Source organism: Epinephelus fuscoguttatus, linkage group LG7 (assembly GCF_011397635.1).
Source record: "Epinephelus fuscoguttatus linkage group LG7, E.fuscoguttatus.final_Chr_v1".
Lineage (NCBI taxonomy): Eukaryota > Metazoa > Chordata > Actinopteri > Perciformes > Serranidae > Epinephelus > Epinephelus fuscoguttatus.
In genome coordinates this window covers 33,803,046-33,830,906 of record NC_064758.1, presented here as the reverse complement: position 1 = coordinate 33,830,906, position 27,861 = coordinate 33,803,046, and the positions used below count along the sequence as shown (strand labels likewise).

The 27,861-nt window shown below is 40.9% G+C and overlaps 1 protein-coding gene across 2 annotated transcripts in view; it reads right to left on the bottom strand.

The window, feature by feature from the left end:
• Positions 1-27,861, bottom strand: part of LOC125891355 (metabotropic glutamate receptor 4-like) — a 323,715-nt gene that overhangs the window by 38,301 nt on the left and 257,553 nt on the right. For both annotated transcript variants that reach the window (XM_049580581.1, XM_049580579.1), the window contains exons 4-6: positions 23,376-23,511; positions 17,419-17,573; positions 15,675-15,815 (exon numbers count right to left, since the gene is read on the bottom strand). In XM_049580581.1, coding sequence (XP_049436538.1) covers positions 15,675-15,815; positions 17,419-17,573; positions 23,376-23,511 — 432 coding nt within the window. The remainder of the gene's footprint in view (positions 1-15,674; positions 15,816-17,418; positions 17,574-23,375; positions 23,512-27,861) is intronic.

Genomic DNA, 27,861 nt, shown 5'->3' with positions numbered 1-27,861 from the left:
AATGGTCTGTCTTAGTCAGTCTGTTTTCTTGTGCTTTGGAGGTTGATGCTTTTTTGGAATAATTAAACCTTCTGATTTTGAACTCAGCTTGAGGGGAAAATGTTTGTATGTTATAGAGTAATTTGTATTACATCACCTCATTTCATGTGCACCATCAGAGAATGACTTGAAAGAGTATTTTTGAATAATAGCTCATGTCAGTAACACAAAAAAGTGGAGAAAGTGGCCATAATCAATTTGGTGTGCTAATGGGTGTGCTCTAGTGAAAATTGGCCACAGTGTGCTTTTGCAGGCAGTTTCCTAATTACTGAAATGTTGTTATTGCCCTGACATTTTGTAATAATCACACATAAATATATAATTTAAATGATCTGCTTACTGTCATCAAGGGAGCCGTATCTCAGTCCTCTGTTCCACTGCTTTCAATTAAGATTAACTTCCATGTTGCTCAACAAATGCCTGGCCTTTCCACTGCCTCATGCACACATTTGTGGCCAGACGAGCACACAATACAAGACAACGTCGCAGTGCATCCTGATCAGATAACAAAAAGCACCACGAGGCAGTGATAAAGCGGAATCAGGTTTTGTTTGTACACCTTGTAAGATGTGGCAGCCATTTCTTATCTCAGCCGAGACACTTCATTTTAACAAGGCTAGCTATAAACAGATGAATAGTTTTTGTTTGTCTTGTTGTTATTATCTATATGCTCCCCCGGTATTTGATCGCTAAGAAGAGGCAATTTAACATCAGTGACAGGGCTCTGAATGTTTAAGCAGCTTGAATATTGCCAGTTATTCTGTAAATGTGTGCTACAGGCAAAGTGAGGCGTGGACAGACAGTCTGTCTCTTTATGTGGCTGTCACAGCCTCTCTCGTTTTAATGTCTCTCGCTCTTTGAACCACGCTCTTTCCATCCCTCATTTACGCATAAATATACAAAGACATTTGGCTCATTAATGGCAAGTTGCTTCAGAGGTTTGCACTGTCAGCCTAAAGCCAAAGGGTCCAGTATTGTTGCACATTCTCACTCTCAACTTGTCAAATGCCAACACATGGTCATGACCCTACATGTCAAACTATGATGCTCTAGGTAACCCTTCAGCATTAGTTTAAGATACTCTGGGACGGTGTATCAATTTGCACTTGTTACACGCATCATGTCTTGTTATAATAACTTTCAGTTTTCACAGGAAATGTAGAGTTTCTGCTTATTAAATGCAAACAGTCTCTTTTCAGAATTAGAATGCAGGTAAGAAAAGGCTGAGGCAACAGACGTACGTGGTTTGGTTTGGAAAAAACATCAAGGTTTGGCTTAAAATACGTAATTTCTTTTCTAGCATAAGGTAACATTACATGATATACATCACTAGAGTAGTATGCTAGATATACTAGCACACTATGCTGTTATGAGAATAACTCAATTGACCTGCAGTTGATTGATTCGATTGACTCATCTCTTACTTCTTTTAAATCAAGGTTGAAGACTTTTCTGTGTCGCTGCCTTTTATTAAATCAAATATTTATTTAATTAACTGCACTGCAACTTTATCCTTGCACTTTAAAACTTTTATTTTCTATTCTCTATTTTTTTTAGATTAATTGTTTTTAAATGTCCTCTCAATTTTTTTTAAAACTCCGTTTTGAATCATTTAAATAACCTTTTTATCTCTTTACTCTTTTAGTGTAAATCTGTATCCTTTATAATGTTTTTATTTTATGGCTCTGTAAAGCATTTTGAAATGCCTCGGTGTATGAAATATGCTATACAAATAAAGCTACCTTGTCTTTTGGTTCCACATGGGAAGTGAGCAGTTGGCTCCTGGGTGAAAGTCCATAGTTTGTTTGACTCATCCAGGTCCTGCCCTGTACAGACAATTGTTCGGAGTGTTAGAAAATGCCACCACCTGTTGGGTCTCATACCGCCGCTGAAGAGTGCCTTGGTGCATCTGTGTCTGATGCAACCACTGACTGAGCATCGGTATTTGACAAGTTGGGAGTGAAACTGAGTTGTGTAAAAAGGTTGCATAGTTGGGTTTCTTGTAATTCTCCAGTTTCCCCTCACTGTCCACAGACATGCAGGTCAGGCTGACCAGTGGTTTCAAACCATTTTGGCTTCTGACTTGCAAAAAAAAATTGTAAAAGACTTGTAAAAAGATTTTAGTTTGTGAGCCACACAGGTAGACTGAACATTTTAAGTTGTATTTTAAGTCTGTTTATAGGTGTTTTTTGTAACGGCTGTCTCATTTTCTGACAGTATAGTAAGTGAGGATGAAGGTGAGGATGGAAATAGAGAGGGAAAGGAGGCAAGAATGAGAAAAACTCAAGGCTATATGTGACAATATTTGCTATTCTTTCATCTAAAATGGATGCTGACTGCTGATAATATGGCTCTATTAGACGTCATGCTGCAAACCTGCTGTTGGCTCATTGTCCAGTTTTTAATGCACACCAGATGCAAAATCTACACCCATCTACAGCTGTGACAGTGATGATTACCCGACTGTAGAGAAGTGACTGTAGTGTTAGCTTAAGGCTAGCGTTTTGCATTTAGATTTATGAACTTGTAATTTTATTGCCATTTTTTTGCCTCTTTATCCTTGGCATGGCCACAGCCAATAATTAAAACAGGCTTTCTGGGGAGGAAACACTTGATGATACTCTGCACCAAGGAGTGTTTTTCCTCCTTTTATTTTAGTTAAATTTGAATTAAATGACTGAACCTACTTTAAATTACTTCATCAAGTACGGGAAAATAACATGGAAAACCCATCAGACAGAGGTATTATTAAAGGCAGATTATCTTTATATGTCTTTAAACATGTCTGGAGGGGATCAAAATAAAACTATTAAACTCATTTTGAGGTTCATCCTTGCATACTGGGTTTTTACTAAAACATTTAACATGCTTTAATGTTCAAAATTAACTTTATTTTCCTCACACTGTCTGTGCAGGACCACCTGTGTTCACCCTCTGTCTGAAACACTTGCTTTCAGCACCTGTCTCTTCAAGCAACCCCTTTAGAAAAAGCCCAGTCTGCTCTGATTGGTCTGCGACTCGCTCTTTCGTATCGCCACGTCTCTGCACCTTCTTTGCAGCTGGGGTAATGACTGTAACGGAAAATAGCGGCACTTTCTACTGTGAAAAATCCCCAATAAAAGCTTCTAAACAACAGGACATGTTCCAGCAGGAGGGGAGAAATTTGTATCGGCAACCAAGATTACATGTTTCCCTGACGTTAGCATGTAGCTACATGTAGCAGGAAACACTCACAGTAGCATGCCCGGAGAAGATGACCATGGGAAGAAATCTGTCATGTGCTGACATCAGCTTGTGTATTTAGCCTGAGGTTTTTCTCACAGGGATTACATAAGATTCTACATAAGATTAAATCATTATATTGTAACATTATATATATACATGAAATAAGGAAAAGCAAAATAGGTCCCCTTAAAGTAGACGAAGTCTGGTCACATACATCCCCACCTTCCCACCATCTCCACTGGTCTGCAAAGCCACTTACTGCCAGATCTGAGAACCCCTGTGTTATATAAACTCTTTAAATATAATTGAACAATTATTTTTTTCCAACTATATTTCTGACAGGTGTCTAATACTTTTTCATTATCTGTGTAGAAAAAATGACTGCAAATCTTTTTGATCTTACACTTCCTGTGGATTATTAAATCTTTAATAAAGTAGCACCTTTGATGTTTAATTTTATCTGACATCATTCCTCTGCATAACCTGAAGAAATACTAGAACACATCCATGTTTAGACATGTATTGTATGTTTAAAGAGTTTATTCCTCTCAAACGTGGCTCCATTTGGCTGATGGATACAAAGGAGGGTAACTGGATTCTGAGATGTGCTGCTGGAAGGTTAGTCAGCAGTGCAAAACAAGCATGGATGTGAATGAAGATAAAACCTTGCGACTCTATCTTTTCATCAACGCTTTAGGAGTTTTCTTCATGGCAAACCTTGAGACTCTGAAAGAACACAATGATCCAGACAGCTCCAGGTCACAGTGTATGTTCATTCAAGGTGGAGGGGTGAAAAAAATTTGATTTTATTACTTGTGCACACTGTGATTTCTTTCTTTGTGTTGCTCAGAATTATGGGCCTCTGAGCTAATAATGTGCTTAGCTGATGGAACAGACTGGATGGGTCTTTTTTTCGTCGGGCAAAGCTCATTTCGACATAATGGGTGACTGTAGGAGGGGTAACTGTTAAGCAACTAATTGGCAACTATTTTAAAAATTGATTTTTTTTTTTTTTTTGGTAAGAATATTTTCACCCTTTCTTATAGTAAATGTCTTTGAGTTTTGGCACACTATATATCTGGCCGATAAATTATCCACTGATAATGGGACATCTTTACAATTATGCAGTATTCCGATGATTAAAAATTATAGCCAATAACTAGCGCCAACAATACGAAGCCAGACTGCTCTCAATGACTTAACAAGGGCAGCATCTTCTCACTCCACACAGCGAGTGGTGGTACATGTACCTTCAAACTTGGTTTGCGAGCTGCCAATAAACACAGAGAAGAAAAACAACAACTGCAGCACGCTATCTAGAGGGCAAAAAAGGTCACGGTGTAGACGTCTTTCACAGTTTCAAAGGAAGACATCAAGATTCCAACGAGAGTCTGATCTGCAATTGTCCAACACTGGTAAGACACAGGGCTGAAGGACCGTCTCCAGAGTGTTAGTGCCAGCTAGTTAGCAGCAACGGCTTACATCCAACACCAAGCTTCTAAAAGACTCGACTCAAAAAAGCAGCTAATCGCTAACTGTAGCATCACATGGTTAGCGGTTATTAATAAGTTTGAGCTGAGTGTTAATGTGTGAGGTGAATCCAGGGGCGTTTCTTGGGACTGAGAACATTGGGGGCTGAGCCCAGAACCTTATAGGGAAGTCTAGGGGATCCTACCTGGGAAAAAAGCTCTATGCTTTCTTGAGCCTTATTGCGTCTTGTCTACAGCCAAATACTGCCAACATGTACTTCAAAATGTGTCAAAATAAAATTATATTATATTGATAGAAACAGGATGATGCACTTATAGATAACACAGGAATTAAAGCCAAAAAAATAAATATTTTGTAAATATTTTGACTGAAGCCAAATCATATTCCCCCTCAATTTTTAAAAAATGTTAGAGGTTACATGATTTGTGATTTTTAGTTTGCTTTTTTTTTTAACACCAGACCATGTGAAAAAGTTGAGTGATGATGCCTACAGACTATATCAAGAGCCATATTTTCCCCAAAAAATGCACATTACATGAGTCAGTTTAAGGCAAAATGAGATAGAGGTGCTCGGCAGTGCTCGGCAGCCCTTCGGAAGTCGGGAGTTTTATTGTGAAAGCTCAGCTTTCACAATAAAAAGAAAAAGGCCAACACTTCAACCCACACAGCAACGTTAGAAGGACATAACAACAGTTACGTAGTTGTGTGCGGTATGTTTGGTAACTTATGTGAGAAAAATATCACTGAATTTATGTGTGGGAAAAGTCGCCAGCCGTACCGAGCCTTCAGGGATTTTCAGCCCGCCTAAGAGCGTCTATCACCGGGGAGGACTGTCCCGCAGCTCCGCCGGCACGCCCCCCTAACACTACACGTTTCACATAATTTTGAAGGAATAAACAGAATTTAAATTATTCATTTACCTGTTTCTGGTAATGGCTCCCCGGAGACGTGAGCCTCAGCCGAGTCAGCCTCCTTGTTTTTGAAAAAACGTCTTATATCCATGATCTTTTGTGTTGTTGCTAAAACGTCTCCTTCCAGCGCGCCAACGGTTTAGATACCGGAAGAGCCTGGTGACGCGAGGGTATCAGCCAATAAAACACGGATGCTTCACGCAACCCCTCTCTCTGATTAACCAGTCTCGACATCATCCTGTGTTGCATTCACTAAAAATGGAAAACTACAACTTCTTTAGTGGCTCGTTAATGTACAGTTATCTTTATTTCTTCTGAAGTTGAATTATCCGGGGCTTAAGAAAAAACGTTCGGGGCTAAAGCCCCAGATGCCCAGGCCAGGCGACGCCACTGGGTGAATCAGTAGCGCGTTGCTATTCTGCTTGGTAGTTGTCGGCTGGTCTATCGTGGGAGGGTTAGTCAGAGCCTTGGTGTGTTTGTAAAAATGCAGAGTTATGATATAAACATTTCATACAGCAGATGTAACACGGACCTACCGATATGCATTCAACCCGTTCATATGAGTCAGCCGTCACTGTTTGCCTCTGTTAGTAGAGACTCCTCACTGCAGTGTAGTTTATACACTTAACTGATACACTAGAGAATTACACAGTAACACTGGGCTTCATGATTTCCCTCTTAATTTAATACCGATTAAAAGTCATTTTACTTTCACATCCTTGTATTTATCATGTTCATCTGTAGTGTAGGGTTATATGGGGGCAGGGGTGTTGAGGGTACAACATTTGACAATACTCCAGACAATCTCCCTCTTTTTCACAGCCTAATGTCGTAAGGTATGAAGAGTCAGAACTGTTCTTTGATTTTGTTGTGTTAGCAATGGTGATGTCGGTTTGATTTGGTCAGGTCGGAGCAATGGAATATAAAATGATCCATATTTTTTCACTACATCTTAGCCTTTCAACCTCAGGTGTACATGCACTACAGGTTGTATACTTCTTTTAAAATACAAAAACTTGAAATTATCTGGTATTGTATTGGTTAACGGCCATAAGAAGCAGGAAATTATTGGTATCTGTTGAAAAAATCCATATCAGTGCATCCCTACTTTAATCCAAAGTCTTAGACCATGTCAGATATTCAGTCAACTCTATTACCTCAATTTGATTTATCATTTTTGCTTCTTTGAATTTTGGTGTTCACTCATTTTGCCCCATTAATAAGGTTACAGTTATTGCGACCTTTGCATGATGTCCGTCTTTGGACACATGCATGCGTTTGGCATGACAGTCTCCAGAATAATAGTTAAATTGATCCCTAATGTGGCTTTAGTGAGGGGTTTGGCAAACTTTGGTCGACATCCATTACAATCCCCTCCCATTTCCTTATTCTAATTAAGGAGATTGGGCATTATCATCCCTGTGACAAAAATAGACCACAGTGCTTGTCATCACTCCAAAGACACAGTCGCTCAGATGGAGTGAACCCATTGTTGCAGCTTGAAGCTATGGATAGCAGATGAGCTCAAACTGCCTTTAAACAAGTATTAATTATAGGAAATGTCTAAGGTAAGAAATTGAGGATAACAAATTACTTTTAAATGGGGATATCTGTCCTCCATTGCTATCATACAGAGTAATTATTCTAAAGCACTGCAGGTCAGTCCTAATTTCTCCACAGTGAGGGGAACATGTCTTTGCTGCTGTCTGGCTTATCTTTTACGTGAACCTTCATATCTGTGTTGCATCTCAAGAGAATCAAAGAGGTGAACGCTGCTTAGTTGCAGGTGGTGTCCTTGATGTTCTCAGTGAGCAGTCCACGTCAGACAATTGAGCAGGCATGTGCTCGTGTCTGGTAGCCTTGATGACTCATGTCTGCAGGGATGCAGAGCAACAGAATGACTCAAGCCAGTTTGCTTTATTCAAATTTTGATCTCCAGTGGGTCCTGAAATGACGTGAACAAGACGCAAAGCACCTGCAGAGGATTTTATCTTTGCCAACAGCCCAGTTAGATAGAAAACTTTAATTATAGGACATCCTGCGTGAAGTGGCTGGGCTGTTGGCAAAATGCTCTCCTCTGTGTTCCACTTTGTAGTATGTTTCATGTTTTAAGACACAAAAAGTATTGAAAAGTCACCTGGAGTGCTTTTATGCAGTCGTCTGCTCATCCCACAATAATGATGATTGATGTGTCAGCCCCGCTCATTTCTGAGCGATGCAGCTGTGATGAGAAATCTCGTGCCATGATACCGTGCGTCGTTTTTTCTATTATTTCCAATTTGTCTCTCTTTTCACGAGTTCTCGGTTGTATCAGCCGATTCTCTCTCATTGTGCTTGGCAAAACAGGATCATGTTTTATGGTTCAGCAGCGTGAAATGGTGTGATGTACAGTGAAAGGTCTGAGCAGATCAGATAGCAAACTTGAGAATTATTGGATTCAATACAGCATGCAACTCACAACTGAACCAGAGAGAGAGTAAAACTTCTTTTTGTATTCCCTACAAACCTCAACTGTATAATTGGTACCTGTAACCAGGAGTTTCTGGGGTTCTGCTTATTCTGCTGTAGGAACCATGTTGTTTGGCAAACTTTATCAACTCGATAGCACAGTTTTCTTATTTGAAGCTAAAAAGGAGTCAGCTGATAATGTTTTTGTTATGTGACCTAATTCATATGCTCCTAACTTTGCAAACATAAATGGATTAATGTTTCTTTTCGCATTTTATTAGAGAAATACAGTCAAGCTAGGTAGTATACTGGAATTTACGGTTCGCTAAATCCTTCCCCCAAACAGCAATTGTCCGGTCTTAGCTTACCGTGGCTGCTAGAAAGCCTGTTCTGTGGCATTGTTAAGAAGTGTGAAAAACACATCTGTAGTGTAGTGTGTGAGTTTGCTTGTCAGACTCCAACACTGACAGGAGAGGAGAAGCAGAACAGTGTGCCCTTAGATGACCCCAAAATGCAACAGAGGCTCTTAGCACAGTAATCAATTACATGACTATTTCGGTACAAACATTTACTCACCAGTGTGGTGGAAAGCCTTCCAAGATGTTCTCACCAAACAGAAAATCTACCTGTGTTTGGCGCTTGGCAGGTGTTAATTTCCAGCCCTGATTGCAAATGACCTATTTTGGCGGCAGACAAATGAAACATTTTGCTGGTACGTTTGGTATCAGCATTTTTGGGACCTGCCAAGTACGTTAAGACCCGGGCCTCACTGCATATGTGAGTAGCGTGTGACGGCTTCCTCACTTATCTGCTGCAGCTGGCATGCTTGCACTGTTCGCACATACAGTGTCGTTGCTGCAGAGCTGCCTGTTTTTACTGTATTTCCACAATTAAAAGCCAATACTCCATTCGTTGACAGAGGTGTGCAAGCCTCCTCACCCCACTGTCCCTCTTTCTCTCTCCTTCTCTGTTCATCATAAGACTACTGCTGTGGTAGTGTCGAACAGTTGGTGAGAGACCACCTCATGCACATGCACAGCCATGTAGGTAACTGTTAGCATTACACGGCTAACGTTATCTAAAGTTTATTAACAGGTTTGACGACAGAGTTGAGCTGTTTCAGTGTTGGTGTGAGTTTGTTGGGACTGTTGAACAGCTCTGTTTGGGACGTTGGCTGCTGCTGCTATATTAGCTCATGCTACCGGGGCATATAGTGAACTGACTTGGGGGAGAGCATCTCGGGAGACGGTCCTTCAGTGCTGTGTTTAACCAATGTAACATTAGCGGCAGCAGCAGAAAGTTTACTGATTTTCTTCAAGTTAACTTTCAATTTGTGGCTTAGTAGGCTAATTGAAGCCTGCTTGTTGAATAAATCAATTCCAAATTGCACTCGTCAGCTAATTTACATCCCATACTCGAGTACTCTCTAATGATTTAATGCAAGCACTCAAATACTGAAGTTACCCTAATGCCCATCCTTAACACTTATAATATAACAGTCCTGCAACAAATCCTCCTTCATGAAGGGTCACAATGTTCAGTTTTTGTTGAAACTGATGTGTTGAGTTGTTGTATTGTATTGCATTACACTGACTGTAGTTTGTCCTGTATAATGCAGTACAGTGGGTGTATTATAATACATATGTGGAGAATCAGAGTAAGTAGCTTATGGCCTGTCCGGGTCCTCCAGATAGTATTTTTTCTGCACCCTGAAAACATCCACACCGAGCAGTGAAATGATCAGTGGGTCGGGGCTTACATCGTACATCTGACGCCACAAAGTAAATCTTGGCCTCTGGGGCAGCAGATACATGAACATTGGGAAAAACAGCAGCAATAGGACCTGAATTATACATTTGCACTGTGTTGTTTTCCACGCTGTCAAAGTCAGATACACTTTAATGTCTCAGTCCTGGAATATGACCTCTTACTACCCTGCTGTTATGGTACATAAATCAGATGCCACTGACTCCCATTGTGTGATTAAAAGCTTTGATACCACGCAAATAGAATAATTACATGCCCATCTAATCATGTTAGTACTTTAAGAATATCATTTTTCAGTCCCTGGTGGCTGAACAGAGATTTTTCCAGAGAGGAATCCACTCTTTCCTGCTTATTAAGTGTGCTGTTAAAAAAATGTTGACAACAGGCTATAAAATATAATCACAGGACTACAGAGAGGATTTTGAGGTTAAAAGTTTCCCCAGTAATTTAAAAGATAACTTGCTACTTGATGTATAATGCATGGTCTGCACAATACAGTATTACACTGACTAACAAACAGCAGAGGTGGGAACAGGAAATGATGGTGCTTACAAAAGGAACAATGGGGAGAATAGTGATAGTACTTGCAAAGGGCTCTGAGTGAAATGATTGTACCTCTTGCCTATAAAAATTTACTGTGCCCTGGAGGCTACTCAGAGGAAGAAAAGGGCCTGCAGCAATTTAGGCCAAGAGCAGCCACCATGACAACTGATAAATACAGAAATCATTCACGGTAACGTGTTCTCCTGAAACCTGAGAGTTGTGGACGGTTGGAAGCATATCTCACACTGTTGTTTCGAGAGGTGACAGTTAAATCTCTGCTTAATTGTTTAGCTCTGTCCTTTCATCTGTTTAGTCTCTTATGGTATTTGGTGACATTTTGAGGTTGCAGTGTCCATTATTAGTGGGATTAGGAAGCCAAATCTAATAATCCGAATGAAAACAAGTCATTTCAGGGGAAAAAGAGGTCTACGGAGCTACTATACCATCTGTTTTGCACATTTTACTGGTACTGACATCTTAATATGAGAGCGCCACAGTATCTCCAGGAGGCTTGGAACAGCAGCTTCTTGTTTTTGACTGTGCTTTTCTGTTTACGAGAAAAGAATCAAGCACAACTCATGCAACTGCTGTACTCAAAATCTAAAAAATGTTTTGACTAAAGGTTTTTTCCTTCCTGAGATACAGTAAATGGGTTTCTTATGAACCATTCGGGGGAGGGGCTTAACTACAGTTGCTTCTGCTTTATTCTATTCTTACGCTTTGATTGCATTTCATTGCTCCCCACAGGAGTCTCTGAATTATATATATTACTGTAATTTGTTGTTCCTTCCTCCTCCTCTCTAGTAGTCATTTCTTTGAGCTGCATCAGTGTCCTTAGTCTTTCTATTGGTGGCTACTTCTTCTGTCTTGCCTCCATGCTCTATTCTGTCCCTTTTCCTGCTGTATGCGAAGCGCCATGTGTGAGGCGACTTGTGTTTGGTATTGTCTGGGTTTTTGCCATTGCCGGTGCTACGGTACTTTTACCATGGTACTGATACCTTAACAGTGCCTGAACCAAAAAGTTGACAAAAAATGAAGACCGAACGAGGGTCAATGACATTAAAAAGATTACCTTTTTTATTGCAAAAGCAAATTTAAACATGAAATTGAACAGTGTATTACCTCTTCACAATTAACTTAACTCTTAACCCAACAATAATATTTCTTACTTTGGGGCTGAACCCCATCACTTAAATCAACAGGTGACAAGACATGGAAGCTTGGTTTGGGTCTGGAGGAGCTGGAACGTTTATTCTACTCCAACTTTTGTCTTCAGCTGTACACACATTGCTCTGCCTTTAACTTCATACGCTCTGCTCTGGTTGCTGCAGTCTCACACATGCTCTCTCTTTCTTTATATCCACCGTGGCATACACTCGCTACACAGACAGTCTGGCACCAGAATGAGGCACCAAAGTCTTTGTTGTAATTTGGTACAGTATGTACCTGTCATTAAAGAAGGACTGCTTATTCGTCACATTGATGCTGTACCTACGCCATTGCCTGACGTGCACCTCCCCAGAAATGTAACTACACGGCACGACCATTTCCCTCAGTGGAAATAAAGCTATAATTTCCTTTTATTTGACAGATAAGAAACAATAAATTGCAAAGACAATAAAGCCTCCACAAAATAGCATTTTAAGTCTTATGTGTGTTTTATCCTGGCTTCATATGAGTCGAGGAAATCTCCGCTAACCACTAGGCTCATTCTTACAACGTAAAATGCCATAGGCTTGTGCTAATAACATTAGCATGTTGTATTTGTGTGGAAAATGTGTCCAGATAAAGACAAGTGCTTCGTCTGTGAATGCTGCAAGTTATAGTGAAGCTGATTTGTGTACTTGTGTTTGAAATTGTCTCTATTAAGCCATATGTTTAATCCGTGTTTAATGTGTGTTTTGGGTGTATTTTGAATCACCTAAATTTTACAGCACTTCACAGAAACCCCACAGCTGACCAGTGTTTTGGAGGTGTGACACAGACATACCACCACGCAAAGTGTTCACAGTGGAGTAGGCCATGTGCTTAGGCTGCAGTGTAGGCTCTGCATGGAGCTGATACATAAGTATAAACCCACCTGAAGAACCGGTGACATATTGGCACCTGGTTTTGGTACCCAACCTTTTGTGGGGACTTAAAGCTGGCGTTTTTTTTTTAGCCTTGGTGGATAAAAGCTGGCAGCTCATTTCACCTTTATTAAGTTCAAGCCGCAGATATGTTCTGAGCCAGTAAGCTTGGACAGCTTTACCATAGCAATGTTAAGATTACGTGTTTAAGGGTCCTGAGGATTAACATTGGTAATGTTGACATCCTTGGCACTGCCCTTTGTGTCAGCTGTCTATCATGCTTCAAGTGGACATTATAGGAACCTGTCTGTATATGCCACGGAGGGATGCTGCAACAGTAGGGGGGCTCGTAGTAGAGGCAGGAATCGACAGAGGGTCACAATACAATATTATTCCAATATTGTGATGAACTGAGATATTGCAATAAAATATCCAGGGTAGGGCTGATTCAGCTGTCCTGCCAGTCCTACATAAACCACATTTCGCACCCATGCAACATTGGCTGAAATTCATTAGACCTTAGCATAAATGTGTTCACAGTGCTAGATTTGCATGAATCGATGAAATAATGCCGCAATCTCGTACTGAAATTCTGGCCCTTCATCAGTATGTGCTGTTCACATCCGCATTTAACACTGTGGTTCAAAGAAAGGCTAAAGGATGTGATTTTCACCCATGTTTTCAGCAGGAAGTCTGCAGAACTATAATTGCAGGTGGTTGGCAGAAGCTGTTGGTTGGCAAGACAACAAGAGTATTTATTATTTTATTCAAATGTGTACTCTTGGACGTTCCTAGCAAAGCTTTTCCCCATATTGTTATTGTAAGATTTATGGTCTTGCCCTTACATACTTTTGTCATTTTCTATTTTTGACCTTTCCATAAAGTGATGCGCTATAATGTGTTACGTAGGATAACAGTGTGAGACTTTGTTTTCTAGTCTGATGTTTTCTTCACCCACAAACCTGGATGGCTGTGTGTGTGCGTGTGTGTGTGTGCGCAGGGCTCGACAGTGCGAGCGTTTCACTCACATTTGCGACTAAAAATAGGTGTGTGCGAACTGTAAAAAATATTTAGGGGCACATGTGCGCATTAAAAAACCAGCCAAAGCAGCCTATATTTTTGTCAATAAAAAAATATGATAATCTAACCGCAAATGTTGGAGGAACTCCAGCAGCCTTCCCTCTTCCCTGTGTGACATGGTTATGGGCGGTTTTCCAAGCCACTGTCGGCACAATGAATATAAGTCCCACTGTCGGCAGCGTGGAAATACGTCAAAGTGTGAAGGAGATGGACCGGGTGGATCTCCGGGGAAGCCTGCTCCGTTCTCCCCGTAGTTCAAATAATTTCAACTCTGAGCGCAGCGCTCGGGCGGAAAATCAGAGCGGTGCGCGACGCCAAGGGTAGCGGCGCCACTTTGTCAGACGTTGCTGCCCTCTCTATAGACAAACAATGGGACAGCCAGCGCAAAGCGGTTTTACGGCTGATCATGTGTAGAGGCCTTTAGGGACCATTCGCCACGGTACCGCTGCTGGGCAGGGTGGAAATAAAGCCCTTTTCACACAGAGCGCACAAAGCGCAGACCTCCGCCGACGAACCTATTCAATGTGTATGTACTACCGTGGCGCAAGAGCGCACCGCTCTGCCGCCGAGCTGAGCGGCGCGAGTGTCTGCGCGCCGCCAGCCTGTGCTCGAATTGAATTTTTTTAAATTTCACCGCAACGCGCTGTGACGACACCTCGGCGCCGCGCGTCCAATAGCAGAGTAGAGCCTGAAGTAGACCCGGAAGCGGTCACCATGGAGCTGTAGCTCCTGAACGAGCCTGCACTCCCCCAAATCCTGTCCTCTGCGCCCTACCCTGCGGTGGGCACTGTGAAAGCTCTGTGTGAAAGAGGTTTTAAGTCCTGCAGAGTTTCAGAGGACCTGGAGAATGTTTTAGGATGGTAATAACATTATATAAGATCATCATATTGCAGAGATGATATATATATATATATAAGATAATAACATTAAAGACAAAATTACATTGCAATAGGCCTACTTTTTCAAAACTTGATGATTTACCTTTCTGTACATTTTGTATACAAATTCATTAAATAATTTTGCTTGTAAATGTCTATTTGCATCATGTTAATTACGGAAAACACGTTATTTGATTAATTTACATTGTGCCCCTAAAGTTCTTTGTGCGCTCCTTACTTTTTCAACTTAGGAGCACATGTGCTCCTTGGGAAAAAAGTTAGCATCAAGCCCTGGTGTGTGTGTGTGTGTGTGTGTGTGTGTGTGTGTGTTCGCTCAAGGTGTTTTGTTCACCAGTTGAACCAGTCTCTGCGTTCCTCTGATTGGATAATTGAGCGGTCCTGTGCGTGCATATATATACAGTGTGTGAAAGCGTTGCGGTGCATTCCTAAATACCTGATGAAGGTCGAAAAAGACCAAAACATCATTAATAAATATTCCAGCAGTAAGTGAGACAGTGTGTGGGAGTTTTCTCATTCATATTCAAAACTAAATGAACATGACATTTCTGCCCTCTCTTGGAGATTGATAGCAGTTTGTTACCAAGGCTGGACCAGTGAAGGACAGGTGCAATCATACAATCCAATCAATTCCTCTCAAATAGCAGAGAACGGGCAGCGCAGGTTTTTGTGTTGTACCATACACCGGCATACATGAGGAATGTATTGCCTGGAAACATTACCAGCTTTAAATCAGTCAGCCAGCACTGCTTGAGATGCAGCGTTGCACTGCACACTGGGATGAGAGACAGGCCCAGAGAGCCTACTGATTTTAATGACCTGAAAGCTTGTTTCTAATGGGCTGATTGGATTTACTATTGATTATGTTTTCAGCGCATGCGGTGGCATAGTTTTGTGATTGCTATTGTCGCCCACTGCAAATTGAGGTAGCCAACAGACGAGTAATGGAAGCATTAATTTCTCCCAGACGAAATTAGAGACTCCCATTCACTTATCCATGCGCATTACATTTAACCTAAATTAGAGGAGTGTGATTGTTTTCTCCCTGATGACAAATACATTTACCTATGCGTACCACGTACACACACACACACGCACACACACACACACGATGTATTCACGGCAGATCCAATCAATATACTTGGTCATTGATTGAGTGCTTTCCATTGACCCAGTGCCTTCTCTGCTATTAAGCGTGGACTCACTTGTGCATTTTTTGATGCCAGATCCTTTCTTCACAGCGTGTCGACTGAGCTTGCATTGGAAGTTATTCTCCCAGAACTCTGCAAACCAAATATTCCTCCTGTTGTTCTCGAGCGTTCGGCTGATGAAGTAGCGATCGAATCCTGAAAGAAAGAAGACGCTGTCAGAATTTAAGCCATCACGTTTTTAACTTTAAATATGCTAAGCAAAATGTAAACTCTTTCGGGCCCCGGTCCTCGTGGATAACTTTGGTGATGATTTCAAACGAGCCGAGTATTTACCGAGACCCCGGCTAGAACTGAAGCTCTGCAATCAAATGCATCAGCAACCCAAATTCCCTTTGGTTTGCTCTTAGCTAAACAACAACAACAGTTCAAATGAAGTCACATCTTTGAAAAGATCCAAAAGTACATTATCATTTCGCTGTGCTGACTTTCATGAATTATTATGCTTTCCATGAGATTTTAAAGACATTTTTAATAAACCTGGCTCAGCAGAATGCCTAAAGCCATTGGGGAGTGTGTGATTATTAAGTTTTCACATTTGATTCTATATCTGAGTGCATATTCCGCTACCCACAGACAACTTTATTCACACTTTATAAAGTAAACTTTGTAAAAAATAAACAGAATCTCTACATATATAATCATGGCATCAGAGAAATATACCCAATATATTATAGTAATGCTTTAATCAATATAAAAGTTCAGCAACAGAAATGACACAACAACATTTTGGGTCCAGTGTGGTTGTCAGAGGGAGAACACAGTGGTAGTAATGAACAGTGGAGGCACATTTATACTACAACAAGCAGAAAAGTGGCAGAAATATCAAGATTTTACAAAATGAAAAAAATATTTATGATCAGTGTTTCCCAAAGAATTAGATTGTATTTGTGGTGGTAGCTTCCCATGGGTTGGGTGTGGGGGATGAAGTTTTTAGAGATGTTCCGCTACCATTTTTGCCTTCCTGATGCCGATTCCAATACTTGAACTTGCTTATCAGCTGATACAGATTAGGTATCAGATCCAGTTGCTTTAAAAGAATTTAAATAGCTATAACCCTGAAACTAAAGCTTTGAATAATTGCCTTTTTATTGGTTGGACTTTCTAGTATAAAGCTGAATGCTGCAGGTTCGTGTTATATACTTCTGGTGTGTGAAATGTCTGTGTCCTCACAGTGCTGCATTTTTAGAAACTACAATCATCTGGGCCCATATCTCACAGTGTCATACAATTCATATAACTAAAGGTAAATCCGGTAACTATGACTAACAGCAGTACATTACCAGCGGAAACACTGGGTGCTCTTGCAACTGTAGTGTAGTGGAACATCAGTAATACCTGCTGTTCAACACACAACACTGCTTGCTCACCAGAGCAGCTCCAGTCTGCTTTCGTCTTCCATCAGAGGTACAGCAGCCTTCAGTGTTGATAGGCTGTTACTTGTGATGTGTAACCAATCCGATAGTACTGTGGGTGGGATACTGAGTGAGGCTACAGTGGTTACTACAGACAGAAAAAGCAGTTGAGCCAAAGTAATGTTTTTTTTTTCATTTAATTCATTTTATTGGCTATTGGATTTTAAATAGTAAGTAAAAAAGAGAAGAAAATCAATATGTGGCGGCCAATGTTGATATTGTGGCGAGCTGCCACAAATAAATCAATGTATGGGAAACACTGATGTAAGAAAACAAACCATTACGAGCCTTCTGTAAGGTCAAGCTAGGATGTGTGTTATGAATACCTTTGATGGACTGTCGTTTGGGGAGGATGGTGACAGCGCCTTCTGCCATCTCTTCCTGGTTCAGTATCGGGGAGATTTTTGAGCCCCAGCTGTCTGAACCAACCCAGATGAAATGGCCAGTTTGATTGGCCTTCTTAGCCGCTTGAAGGAGACGCCTTCGGGACAGAGAAAGAAAGCAGTGTTTATTAGTACCATTTAATGTTTATAATGTGTTGTCAGTATTTCCATTTATTTTCTGCAGTGATGTATTCCCTATGAAAGAAGGCTCCTATTTTAAATGCACCATAAAGAAGGTATGTAGCTGTCATACAGGTGATTCCCTTACTAGAATATTCTATTCTGAGTCTGCACAGTGTTGCACAAGGCACTTTAGCAGAACTGAAAAGCCACCATAGACACACTATCCATTCCCAGTGCAGAGTAGTTCTTCTTGGCGGTGGCAGAATGACACCCCTGCCACATTTGTCCAGGCTTGTTGCCAATGGGAGTAAGTTTGGGGAGCTGTAAAAAAAAAAAAAAAAAACTGCCAGCGAGCTCTGCTGTAGCTGCAGAGTTACATCAAGAAAGCTTGAGCACAGCAACATAAAATTTAAACACAGCCACCTGGCATGTGGAGCATTACCGACCCCTCACATCTCCCCAAAGATGCTGGAACAAAAAATAAATATTAAGCATCTTATTGTGCTGGAGACAACAGCAGCTCTTCGATGTGGCATATGCTGTTTTAACATCTTGCATGAGACTTTTGAGTTGCATAAAGGATGGTAAACCATATTAAAATATTTACTACAGTTTTCTGTCATATGTGGAGTGGGCGAGCAGTGAGTCATCCAGCTGACTTGATGTCTCTTTACATTAGTTTTTTGGACCCCAGGGACATATGTTTGATTGGTAATGATTTTTCTCTGAGCCTGGTCTCCAGAAATGTAGTGAAATGAGCATGTTGTGAGATACAATTATGTGCTTCGTGCAGGAGAGATGAGAGAAATAGATTTTCTCTGTCAGAAGATTACATAACAGAAACATGAACAGACAAGCTGAAAAGTCTTGCACAGTGAGAAGTGAAGGTGCTGTGTCAAGGTCCTGAATGGGCGTATACTTTACATTTTACAGCCAAGGTTCAGTTCCCAGTTCATCTTAACGTCTTTACTGTGAGTAAAATTGTTGTTATGTTACAAGACGACCTTAATCAAAGTCATTTATTGCCTATTTTTTAGTTTTATCTGACACTATCTGAAACTTAAAGGAATACTTAACCCCCCAAATAACCATTTGTACACTAGTTACTCACTCCGTCTTATGTTTAATTTGCTAACAAAATGTATTTCTTCCTTGCCTGTGGTGAGCAAAGAATTCAAAAGCAGAGAAAATTCTTCATGAATTAAAGTGGGGCTGCGTTGAACAATAGCAAAACTGTGTTGTTGTGTTACTTTGGTGATTTAAAAAGTTAGTTTGGATTCAGCAAAGTCGCACAAAAACACAAACTAACTGATTGAATTAGCAGTACACAAGCAGCTCCTGTTTTCAGAGAGGTAAAATGATGTGTCAGTGATGTCTGACTTTGAAGAGAGCATAGATTCAGGGTGCTTTCAGACCTAGAGTTGTCTTGCTTTGGTCTGAATCAGGGACTCATCTTGTTTCAAGGTTGCATAATTGCCTAGAGTTGGTTTGTGTTCTCACAGCAACATTTACAAGCGGACCAGATAAAATACCTTGTGTGAGAAAGCTGCTCTTGATTGGTCAGAATTTCCATGTGGGAAAAATCCAGGAAGTAAACAAAACGTTGAAGAAGAGTACACTTGCAAGATAAATGTGACACTTTCTAATGTCACAATGGAGGGACAGCTACACAGGTTGATTTTAGCGCTGGTCATCATGGACTATATTGCTGTCATTGTTCATTTTAGTCAAACCATACAGTTTGAAAACAAGGTGCGGCTCCAACTAGAAAACAATGTTTTGATGCATTGGATGTGCTGAATGTGCATATTAAGGCAGTACAGGAGGAGGTGCACATTAATAATCCTCCAGGACTGTAACATGCTCATGTTTAACCCAAACAAACTGCTCCAGTTCAGACTGAGACCACCTCTTCAAGAAGGTCTCGGTCTGGTTGTTTTGATGCGCGCCCGAGTGCGATTGCTGTGTTCACACCTGCCCAAACGAACCGCAATAAGGGGGCAAACGAACTTGAGTTTGATTGAACCAAACCAAACTGGGCAGATGTGAAAGAATCCTAAGTTTCAGTTTCCATTCAGTTCCCTGTCACAAAGGGCTGTCTGTCTGGTGATGTACCGAGCATGCAACTGGGTAAAACAGATTTCGATTATAGTGCACGAGTTCTGTGGGGGTTTATAAACAGATGTTTTGATAGAGTTTTGCCATTGTTAAATGCAGACCCCTATGACCTCAATTCATCAAGAATTTTTTTATGTTTCTGGATTCTTTGTTCACAGAAGGCATGTGAGAAAAACAGTTTTCATCACAAATTCAGTGTCAGATGGGGTGAGTAACCGATACACAAAAAGTGATTTGACAGGTGACAGGTTCTCTTTTTAAATTAAGTTAAAATTTGAGGTGATAATTGGAAAATGACACATCCAGTATGTGTTACTGTCAAAAAATCAGCTGGAGCAATAAAATGTTCACATTCTTAAAAGCGCAAGATACTGGAGATGATACAAGATGATTGAATTTACTTTAATGTTATGAAATCATGTTGTTTTCCCACAGAGCCAACACTGCGAAGGACAAACCTACCTGCCTGGCTGGAATATGAAAGGCAAACCAACAAACAGTATTCCTTTTGTTCTTCATAATGCTGAGACAATGCAGCTTATTTAAATAATTGTTTAAGTATTACATTAAAGGGCTCCATCCAAACAGCTCAAGTCCCTTATACTTTCTATGTGGATCATTTTAAGTTCTTATTAAACTGCTGCCAGCTAACACTGGCTGGGTTCAAGGATAGAGCAGGCATGCAGTGCTGAAATCCCTCTGGCTTTCTGTAATTACTATATATCCAGACTATTACCCGTTATCAGGACCGGATTAAGTCAATGAGCACTGGGACTTCTGCCCTGGTCATCATCAAGAGACCGCCTCAAATCACTGCCCACTTCCACTAGGAATACACTGGCCGACAAACTGGTTGCTGGGAAACATTTTCCCTTGCAAAGCTACAACAGTGCTGCGTGTGTTGATTTAGCCTTTGACTAATTAACTAGTTCTTGATGCAGACGATCAGTCTTAATAACAGATAATGAATTTTAATTGATGCATTTGCGTCTCCGCAAGGAACTCAGGGACACTGTTAATTGTACTTTCGTACAGTGTTGTCAGGATAGATAGGGACTACAGACTAGATGTCTATTAGTTAGATAGAAAGGACACAGGGGAGTGGATAGAATATTAGAAATGCTGTTCAATGTAATGCATTTCAATACAACACCATGATAAAATATGGCCTCATAAGCAGCAACAGAGTGCATTCAACCCCTCTCTGACAGTCTCAACAAAAAATGTGTAGCAAAAGTATTATCAGTGGTGGAAGAAGTACTCAGATCATTTATTTAAAGGGACAGTTCATCCCTAAATCAAAAATACATATTTTTCCTCTTACCTGTAGCACTATTTATCAGTCCAGATTGTTTTGGTGTGAGTCACAGAGTGTTGGAGATATCAGCCATGGAGATGTCTGCCTTCTCTCCAATATAATAGAACTAAATGGCACTCTGCTTGTGGTGCTCAAAGTGCCAAAGAAAAAGTGTCCACCAGTGTCTCTCTAAAGGAATCGTGACCTGGTTATTCAAGATAATACCAGATATTGTTGTGAGTGGTATCATATAGGGACTATTTTCTGTCTACCAAACTACACCTGCCAACTTTATCACTGCACAGGAGGATGCCTGCATCTACTCATGGACGAGAGGTTCGTGCTTATGACAGTGCGAGACGTAACATTAGGCGTCTTCCTCGGCTGAGCTGTAACATTAGCTAGCTCAGTGATGCTAGGTGAGCTAGCAGTAGATGCACGCTTCCGTCTGTGTGGTGATACTGTTAGTGGGTGTAGTTCAGGAGAAAGGAAAGAGTTCCTACATGAAACTGCTCCCAACAATGCTGTGGATTTTCTTGGGTAACTGTGACTATCATGATTTCTGTAAAGAGACATTGCTGTTGGGTTTTTCAAATTGATTCTTTTTTGCTGCTTTGAGCACCACAACCTGAGTGCCATCTAGTTCTATTATACTGGAGAAAAGGCAGATGTCTCTACGGCTGATATCAACAACACTCTGCAATCACACCAAACTATCTAGACTTATAAACAGCACTACAGGTAAAAGGAAAAATATGTATTTTTGATTTTGGAGTGAACTGTTGCTTTATGTAAAAGTAGTGATCACAGTCCAGAAATAATTCTGTTACAAGTAAAAGTCTTTCATTTGGAAATTTTCCTTGAGTACAAAGTTTAGAAGTATTATCGATGAAAAGTAGAACTATGTTTGCAAGTCAATCAAATCAAATCAAAATCAATTAAACTTTATTGTCCTTTACAGGAAATTCGTCTTGGGCTCAGAGTGCGTGAAAACTGCGTTTACAATGACACACAATGCACAGTACACAAACAACAACAATAGGGTTTTTCCAAAGACTTACAAGTACACATGGTGTACAATACATACAATACAAAGTATGGTTGTCATGAGTCAGTTCAGGAAAGGACTCAAATGCAGTGAAGTAGGCAACATACGGCAAGGTTCAATGAAGCTGATGAAAACATCCAAAACTAGACAGGTAACTGAAGGTCCAAAAGAAAGAAGAACCAAAACTAGACTGAAAACCATCCTGGATAACACAAACTTGGAGAAGAAATCCAAAACAGAACCCAAGAAACCAGGCAGTAAACAGAGCAGGGAACAAAACCATTAACACAGATGAACTGACAAGGAATAAATGGAAACACAGAGGTATATACACACAGAAAACTAATCACAAGAACAAGACACAGCTGGGATAGGTGGACACGGACAAAAGGAGGGAAATAGAGATAGGCAGACAACAAGGGTGTAATGGGAAACACTAGGGTGGAGCAAACAAGACTAGTACAGAACAGGTGTGAAGGGAAGACTCTGGGAACAGGGACGACTAACGAAACTGAAGGAAGATGCTGTGATCGACAACAGGGTGGGAAAACACACATAGACAGGAAGTGAAACCAGACATGAGACATGAGGGGAGAATCTACAAAATAAATGAGGAAACGAAGTAAACATTGATGAATGAACATAAACAAAAACCCAGGATCATGCTAATGATTTATATGTTAACTTTTAATTTGCCACTAACAGCTAAAGATGTCAAATAAATGAAGAACATTTCACTGCAAATGTTCAAAGTATCGTAACATGGAAGTCTTCAAGTACCTTAAATCTGTACAGTACTTGAGTAATGATTTCCACCACTGGGTTGTAGTTATTTTCCACACCACACCATGTCTTGGTGTCTTAGTGACTAAAACTACTTCGCCTGCCTGTAAAATACCTGTGACATCTTCAGTGACAAAGCTTAAGAGAATGTGAATACACCCAAATATAATCATATCTTCCATTTATAACTCATAAATATTAACAGGCAGGCAGCAGGCTGTTTTTCTCAAGGAAAAGGCAATTTAATATCTTTATGCACACAGGAGACATTTGTGACATTTTAATGCCAGCTGCAGAGGCAGCCTGAGGTGGAGACACTACTAAACAACATTTATCACTTCAGACGTTACTAGATTTTGAAAACTCTTAAACAGCTTTACTTCAACGTATCATAACAGTGTGTTTTCCTTTAAGGAAAACTGGCAGGTAAATGTTAAAAAACAAGGTATCTATTGGTAGTTAAAAGTGGTCGAGATGAGTCAGGTTAAAAGTTCTATTAACTGACAGCAATTAGGATTTCACTGCACTCACCTGATGTCATCCTCATTGGCAAAGATAATGACCACTCGGGCGTTGGGATTCTCACTCAGCCTGCGAATGATCTTGTCAAACTCTCCAGCTTTAGGTTCACGTGGTATTTTCACAGACTGGGAAATGCAGAGACCACCTAATTGGATGACAAAAGAGAGAAGTTTCCAAATTAGATGGGTTTAAGAAGAAGAGAAAGCTGCCTTTTCTTCTGCTAAACATCTGAACCGATCTCATTAGCAAACAGTTTAGTGCATATAAAAGCTGCAGTCTCAGGTGTGTCTTTTCCACACTCTGTCACTAGAAATATTTGTTTGACTCTTTAATTTTTTTCCGTCTTCTTTCATTTAACCCACACAAATCTTTTTCAGTCCTCTGGACTTTTTATGACACATGCACTATTAAATGTGCACAGGTGCAATATTTCACAGCATGAGGGATGCAAGGTATTAAAAAAAAATCTTTCCTCGGACCACAAGGGGCAACTTTGAGACACGGAGACCCATCAATTCAGTTTATGGTGCTGCCAGTGAGACCAGGGGAATTTGGTTGCATTTTGGAAGTACATAAATTTTGTAATTGAAAACTGGTTTCATTTGGTCCAAGTCATTTTTCTTGCAGGTTATTTCATTGAGTCTTAAGTAAAGACTATTATTTACCAAATTTTCTTCTTCTTCTTGACTGAAGATTTAGGCATTTTTGAAAGATAGATAGAAAAGAAAGATGAAATATCCATTTGAACCAGTCAAATCACATGCTGGTGCTCTCATAGCATGGTCCAGTGACATTGATTAGTTGGGTTTAGCTTGTTAGGCACTGCCCCACACAGTAGCTACAGTAATTCCCCAGGGATCAGTTTAAACAGAGCCCTCAGCCTTTTAGAAATGCTCTGGTATTGAACACAAGTCTAAAGGCAGTGGGCGACGTCCCCTGGTTACCAACAAGCAAAGGCTTTTTAATTCCCAATGCAACATTTCAGGATAACTGTTTTGTAGCCCTGCCAAAATGCCACAGAGAGTATGTGCATGCTAATGAATTTCCCTTCCGTGACCCAGTACAAAGCCAGCCCAATGAACAATCAATGCAGGAATAATACCCTCTAGTTCAGGCCATGGCAGCCAGACTCACACCATAAAACAAAGCCTGGCCCCGGCTCAGATACTAATAGGTTGGGAAACTGGAAATATGAGTAAAGAGTAAGGGATGCCATTAAATTAACAATGATGTTTGGCTGCTTTGCTCATGGGTACAAAAAGTCACTTCCGCTTAAATCAGTGAGGAGCTTCAGTCAGTGGCCTGCAACATTGTTCTGATTGTACACTGTGGATGAATTTAATGATGTTTCCTTTCTCTTCAAACTCATGATTTTGCTGTTTCGCTGTGGCTGTATCTTTTATTTCCAGAAAGGCTGCGTGTATAGGTTTCCTGTGGTCATGCATGTCACAGCTAGAACACAGCAGTTCTGGCTTTTACATTCACTTGGCTGGTTAATGGATTAGCAGCTCCTTCACTGGAGGATACACTCATTCCTTTGTGCGTACTTGCCCATGTCTTGTTTTTGGGGGATGTTTTCTTCTGCACTCAAGCGAGATGTTTTTTTTCCAACTCAGCTGCAGTAAACCCCTAATTTACTTTTTTCCCCCTATTTCTTCAACCTGACTGGAATTTCGCAGCTAACACAGATTTCATCACGAGCCTGGAGTTTCAGAGATTGCAACATACATGTTAATTAACTGGGGACAGATATATAAATGATGCATTTTAACAAAAAACATGCAGTCGTTTCCCACCTCACACCTACCTCAGACCAGTCATATCACTCGAAGGTGATATGATGTAAGGTGGAGATGGGAAAGTAACATGAAAGGACAGAATCTAATAATAAAACATTGTGTAGGTTGCTGGGGTAGGCATTTTATTTGTGTGTCACTGGGGGAAAAGAAGCCCATTTGGGCATTTTAATTCAAGTAGACTGAGAGAAAAGATAGTTTATTTGTCCTCAAGGAGGATTCAAGTGTGCATGGGGACAAGTGTCGCGCTAGCATACAGATATTGGCAAGTGCACCCATGCCATAAACAGACACAAAAGACATAGAGAATTGGGACAAGGAGACAAGACATGGATTGGCACTTGACACACCAAAAAACGAATTTCAAATCAATTGAGGCTACTTAAGCTTGAGCTTGTTTTACTGTGGCAACAAAGCTCTTGCTCCAACGTGCCCCTCTGCACATGGGTAGTGTATATCTGACTCCAGAAGAAAGGGTGGATAAAGTACTGGTGGAGTGGATGATCTGGGTTGTGAGTGCGTTGCCGATCAGGGATAAGGTGACACAGTCATATTGCTTGGAGGTAGGAGTGCCTCTTAGTTTGCTGGCTAAGAGTTTGTTTGAGCACATGGAAACTCGACTTCTGTACGCTCTCTTGGCTCTGTTTTCAAGCTTTATAAAATCTAGCCTGTGGCAGGAGACTTTGGTCAATCACAGGTCATTTCAGAGGAGGGTGTTCCTTTTGGCTGTTGCATGTGCACATCCCTTCGATGAAATCCTGATTTAATGGCAGCAAATCCGATAGAGAAAGTGGCTATTTTGTCATTCGCAACAACTTCCAGCACTGCAAAGCAACCCAATAATGGAAGACAGACTTATTGAAAAGAGAATTTAAAGGATAGTCTGACAATGAACTCTATAAAACACGTGTCAGTATCAACGAAGCTTCTCAGAGATGTAGAGAAAATGTTGCTCATAGGTTAGCCTCTGTTAAATGGAGACAAACGCTCAGAGCCGTGGCTTCATGTTCATGTCTATGAAATTCATTATTCGATCATCAAAAAAATTAACGATCATTTATCGATTAATTGATAAGCAAGTATTTCAAAAGTGAGAAAACAAAAGAGTGCAGTGCAGACTGTCGCCGCAAGAGAGCGCAGCTGCCCCAGTTTTGAGCTTCAACCCCCCAGGCCAAAGAGGAAGAATGGCGCGCATCCAGCCAGAGTTACAGGCTTCAGTTTTCAGCAAAACCTCCATCTTTCAATGGTGTAGTGTTTTCAGAGGCCTCAAGGGAAGCCGCCGAGGCTTTGGAGAGCGATGAGAGCCTCCGTTTGTTTCTGATTTTTTTTGCCTGGCATAGATCCAGCGGGGGTCTCATAGGCCTGTCGAACCGCCGTGCTCGCCGGGCAGAAGGGTCTTGTTGGCACGGCGGCTCGCCGAACCTATGCCAGGCATTGTAGGGGAAACACTGCGACTACTGATCAAAATTATTTGTGATCGATCAAAAGCCTTAACAAACAATCATCGATAATCGAAAATTGATGCCCATCCCTACTATGAAGCTAACGCTAGCTAGAATAACAGTGTCCGCCTCACTCCCCGCTGCTACAGACCACCGGACGCAGCAACCTATGTTCAGCAAGTGCAAACTGGGGGACCAGGCAGCCCAGACTCTCTACTGGATCAGCAAATCTTTCTGTTGCTGTCCTTATACCTAGTACTGCCACTGGATACCAGCCTGCTGTGACACCTGGCACTTGGGGGGTTTCCCACAGACCTAGGGTTTGCCTCTTGAGCGGCTGCCCACTGTCCTCCTTGGAAAACAGTCCACAGTAGTGGGGAGTGAGGTGGAAGGACTGGGGTAGCTAGCTAATTCTTGTCTGATTCGGTTCTGATAAACAGAGAGCATGGCGAGGAGGGGCTTTCATGGCAACTCTATAATGAAATAAGATTAAGTAAATCAATGTATGGGAAACACTGGGTTACTGTATGAAGCATGTGCATATGCTTGTGGTTGTATGGCGGGGTTGAGGGGCTTAGGGTAGGGAGGGACGTGCTGCAGGAGGTGGATATATTTTCACATTCTGTCTTTTTTTGTGTGCCTTTTCCAGATTGCTGCCTACCCCAACTTTAATTACCCCTGTGAGCGCAATTTCATCACTCTTTCAATTTGCATAGGATGCATCACTTTTTATTTCCCTGTGTGAGTGATCTTCTCATTTTATCCTCGGTGTGAGGCACTTTGTAAAGTATGTATTGATGTGAGAGTAAACAAAAAATGATGGTGATTGATTTATCACTGTTTTAGACATTAAGAGACATTTGACAAATTAATGATATGTGCACTAAATATAGCCTGAGCCTAATGTGCAGTAGTGGTCACGAGAAGTGGCAGCTGCTGTGTTGTTGAGGAAATCGTGTTAGTTCTTTGCTGTTCTTTTTACCGATTGGTGTTAAGACTAATGTTGCAGGCACATTTATTGATATGGAATTTGTGGGTGAAGGGTGTGCCTGTGTCCTTACAGTGCTGAGGCAGTTTTACTAAATCCATAAAAATATGCAAGTGAACCATTTCACAGTTGGCAATATTTGTGTACCATTCTACAACCCTGCTTGTCGAGGCTCCTTAAACTAAACCTGAGGTTTATCTGTCTACCTCTCTGTGTCATTACACTTATACTTCTCAGACAGGCACATGGGAAATTTAGCAGCAGCAGCA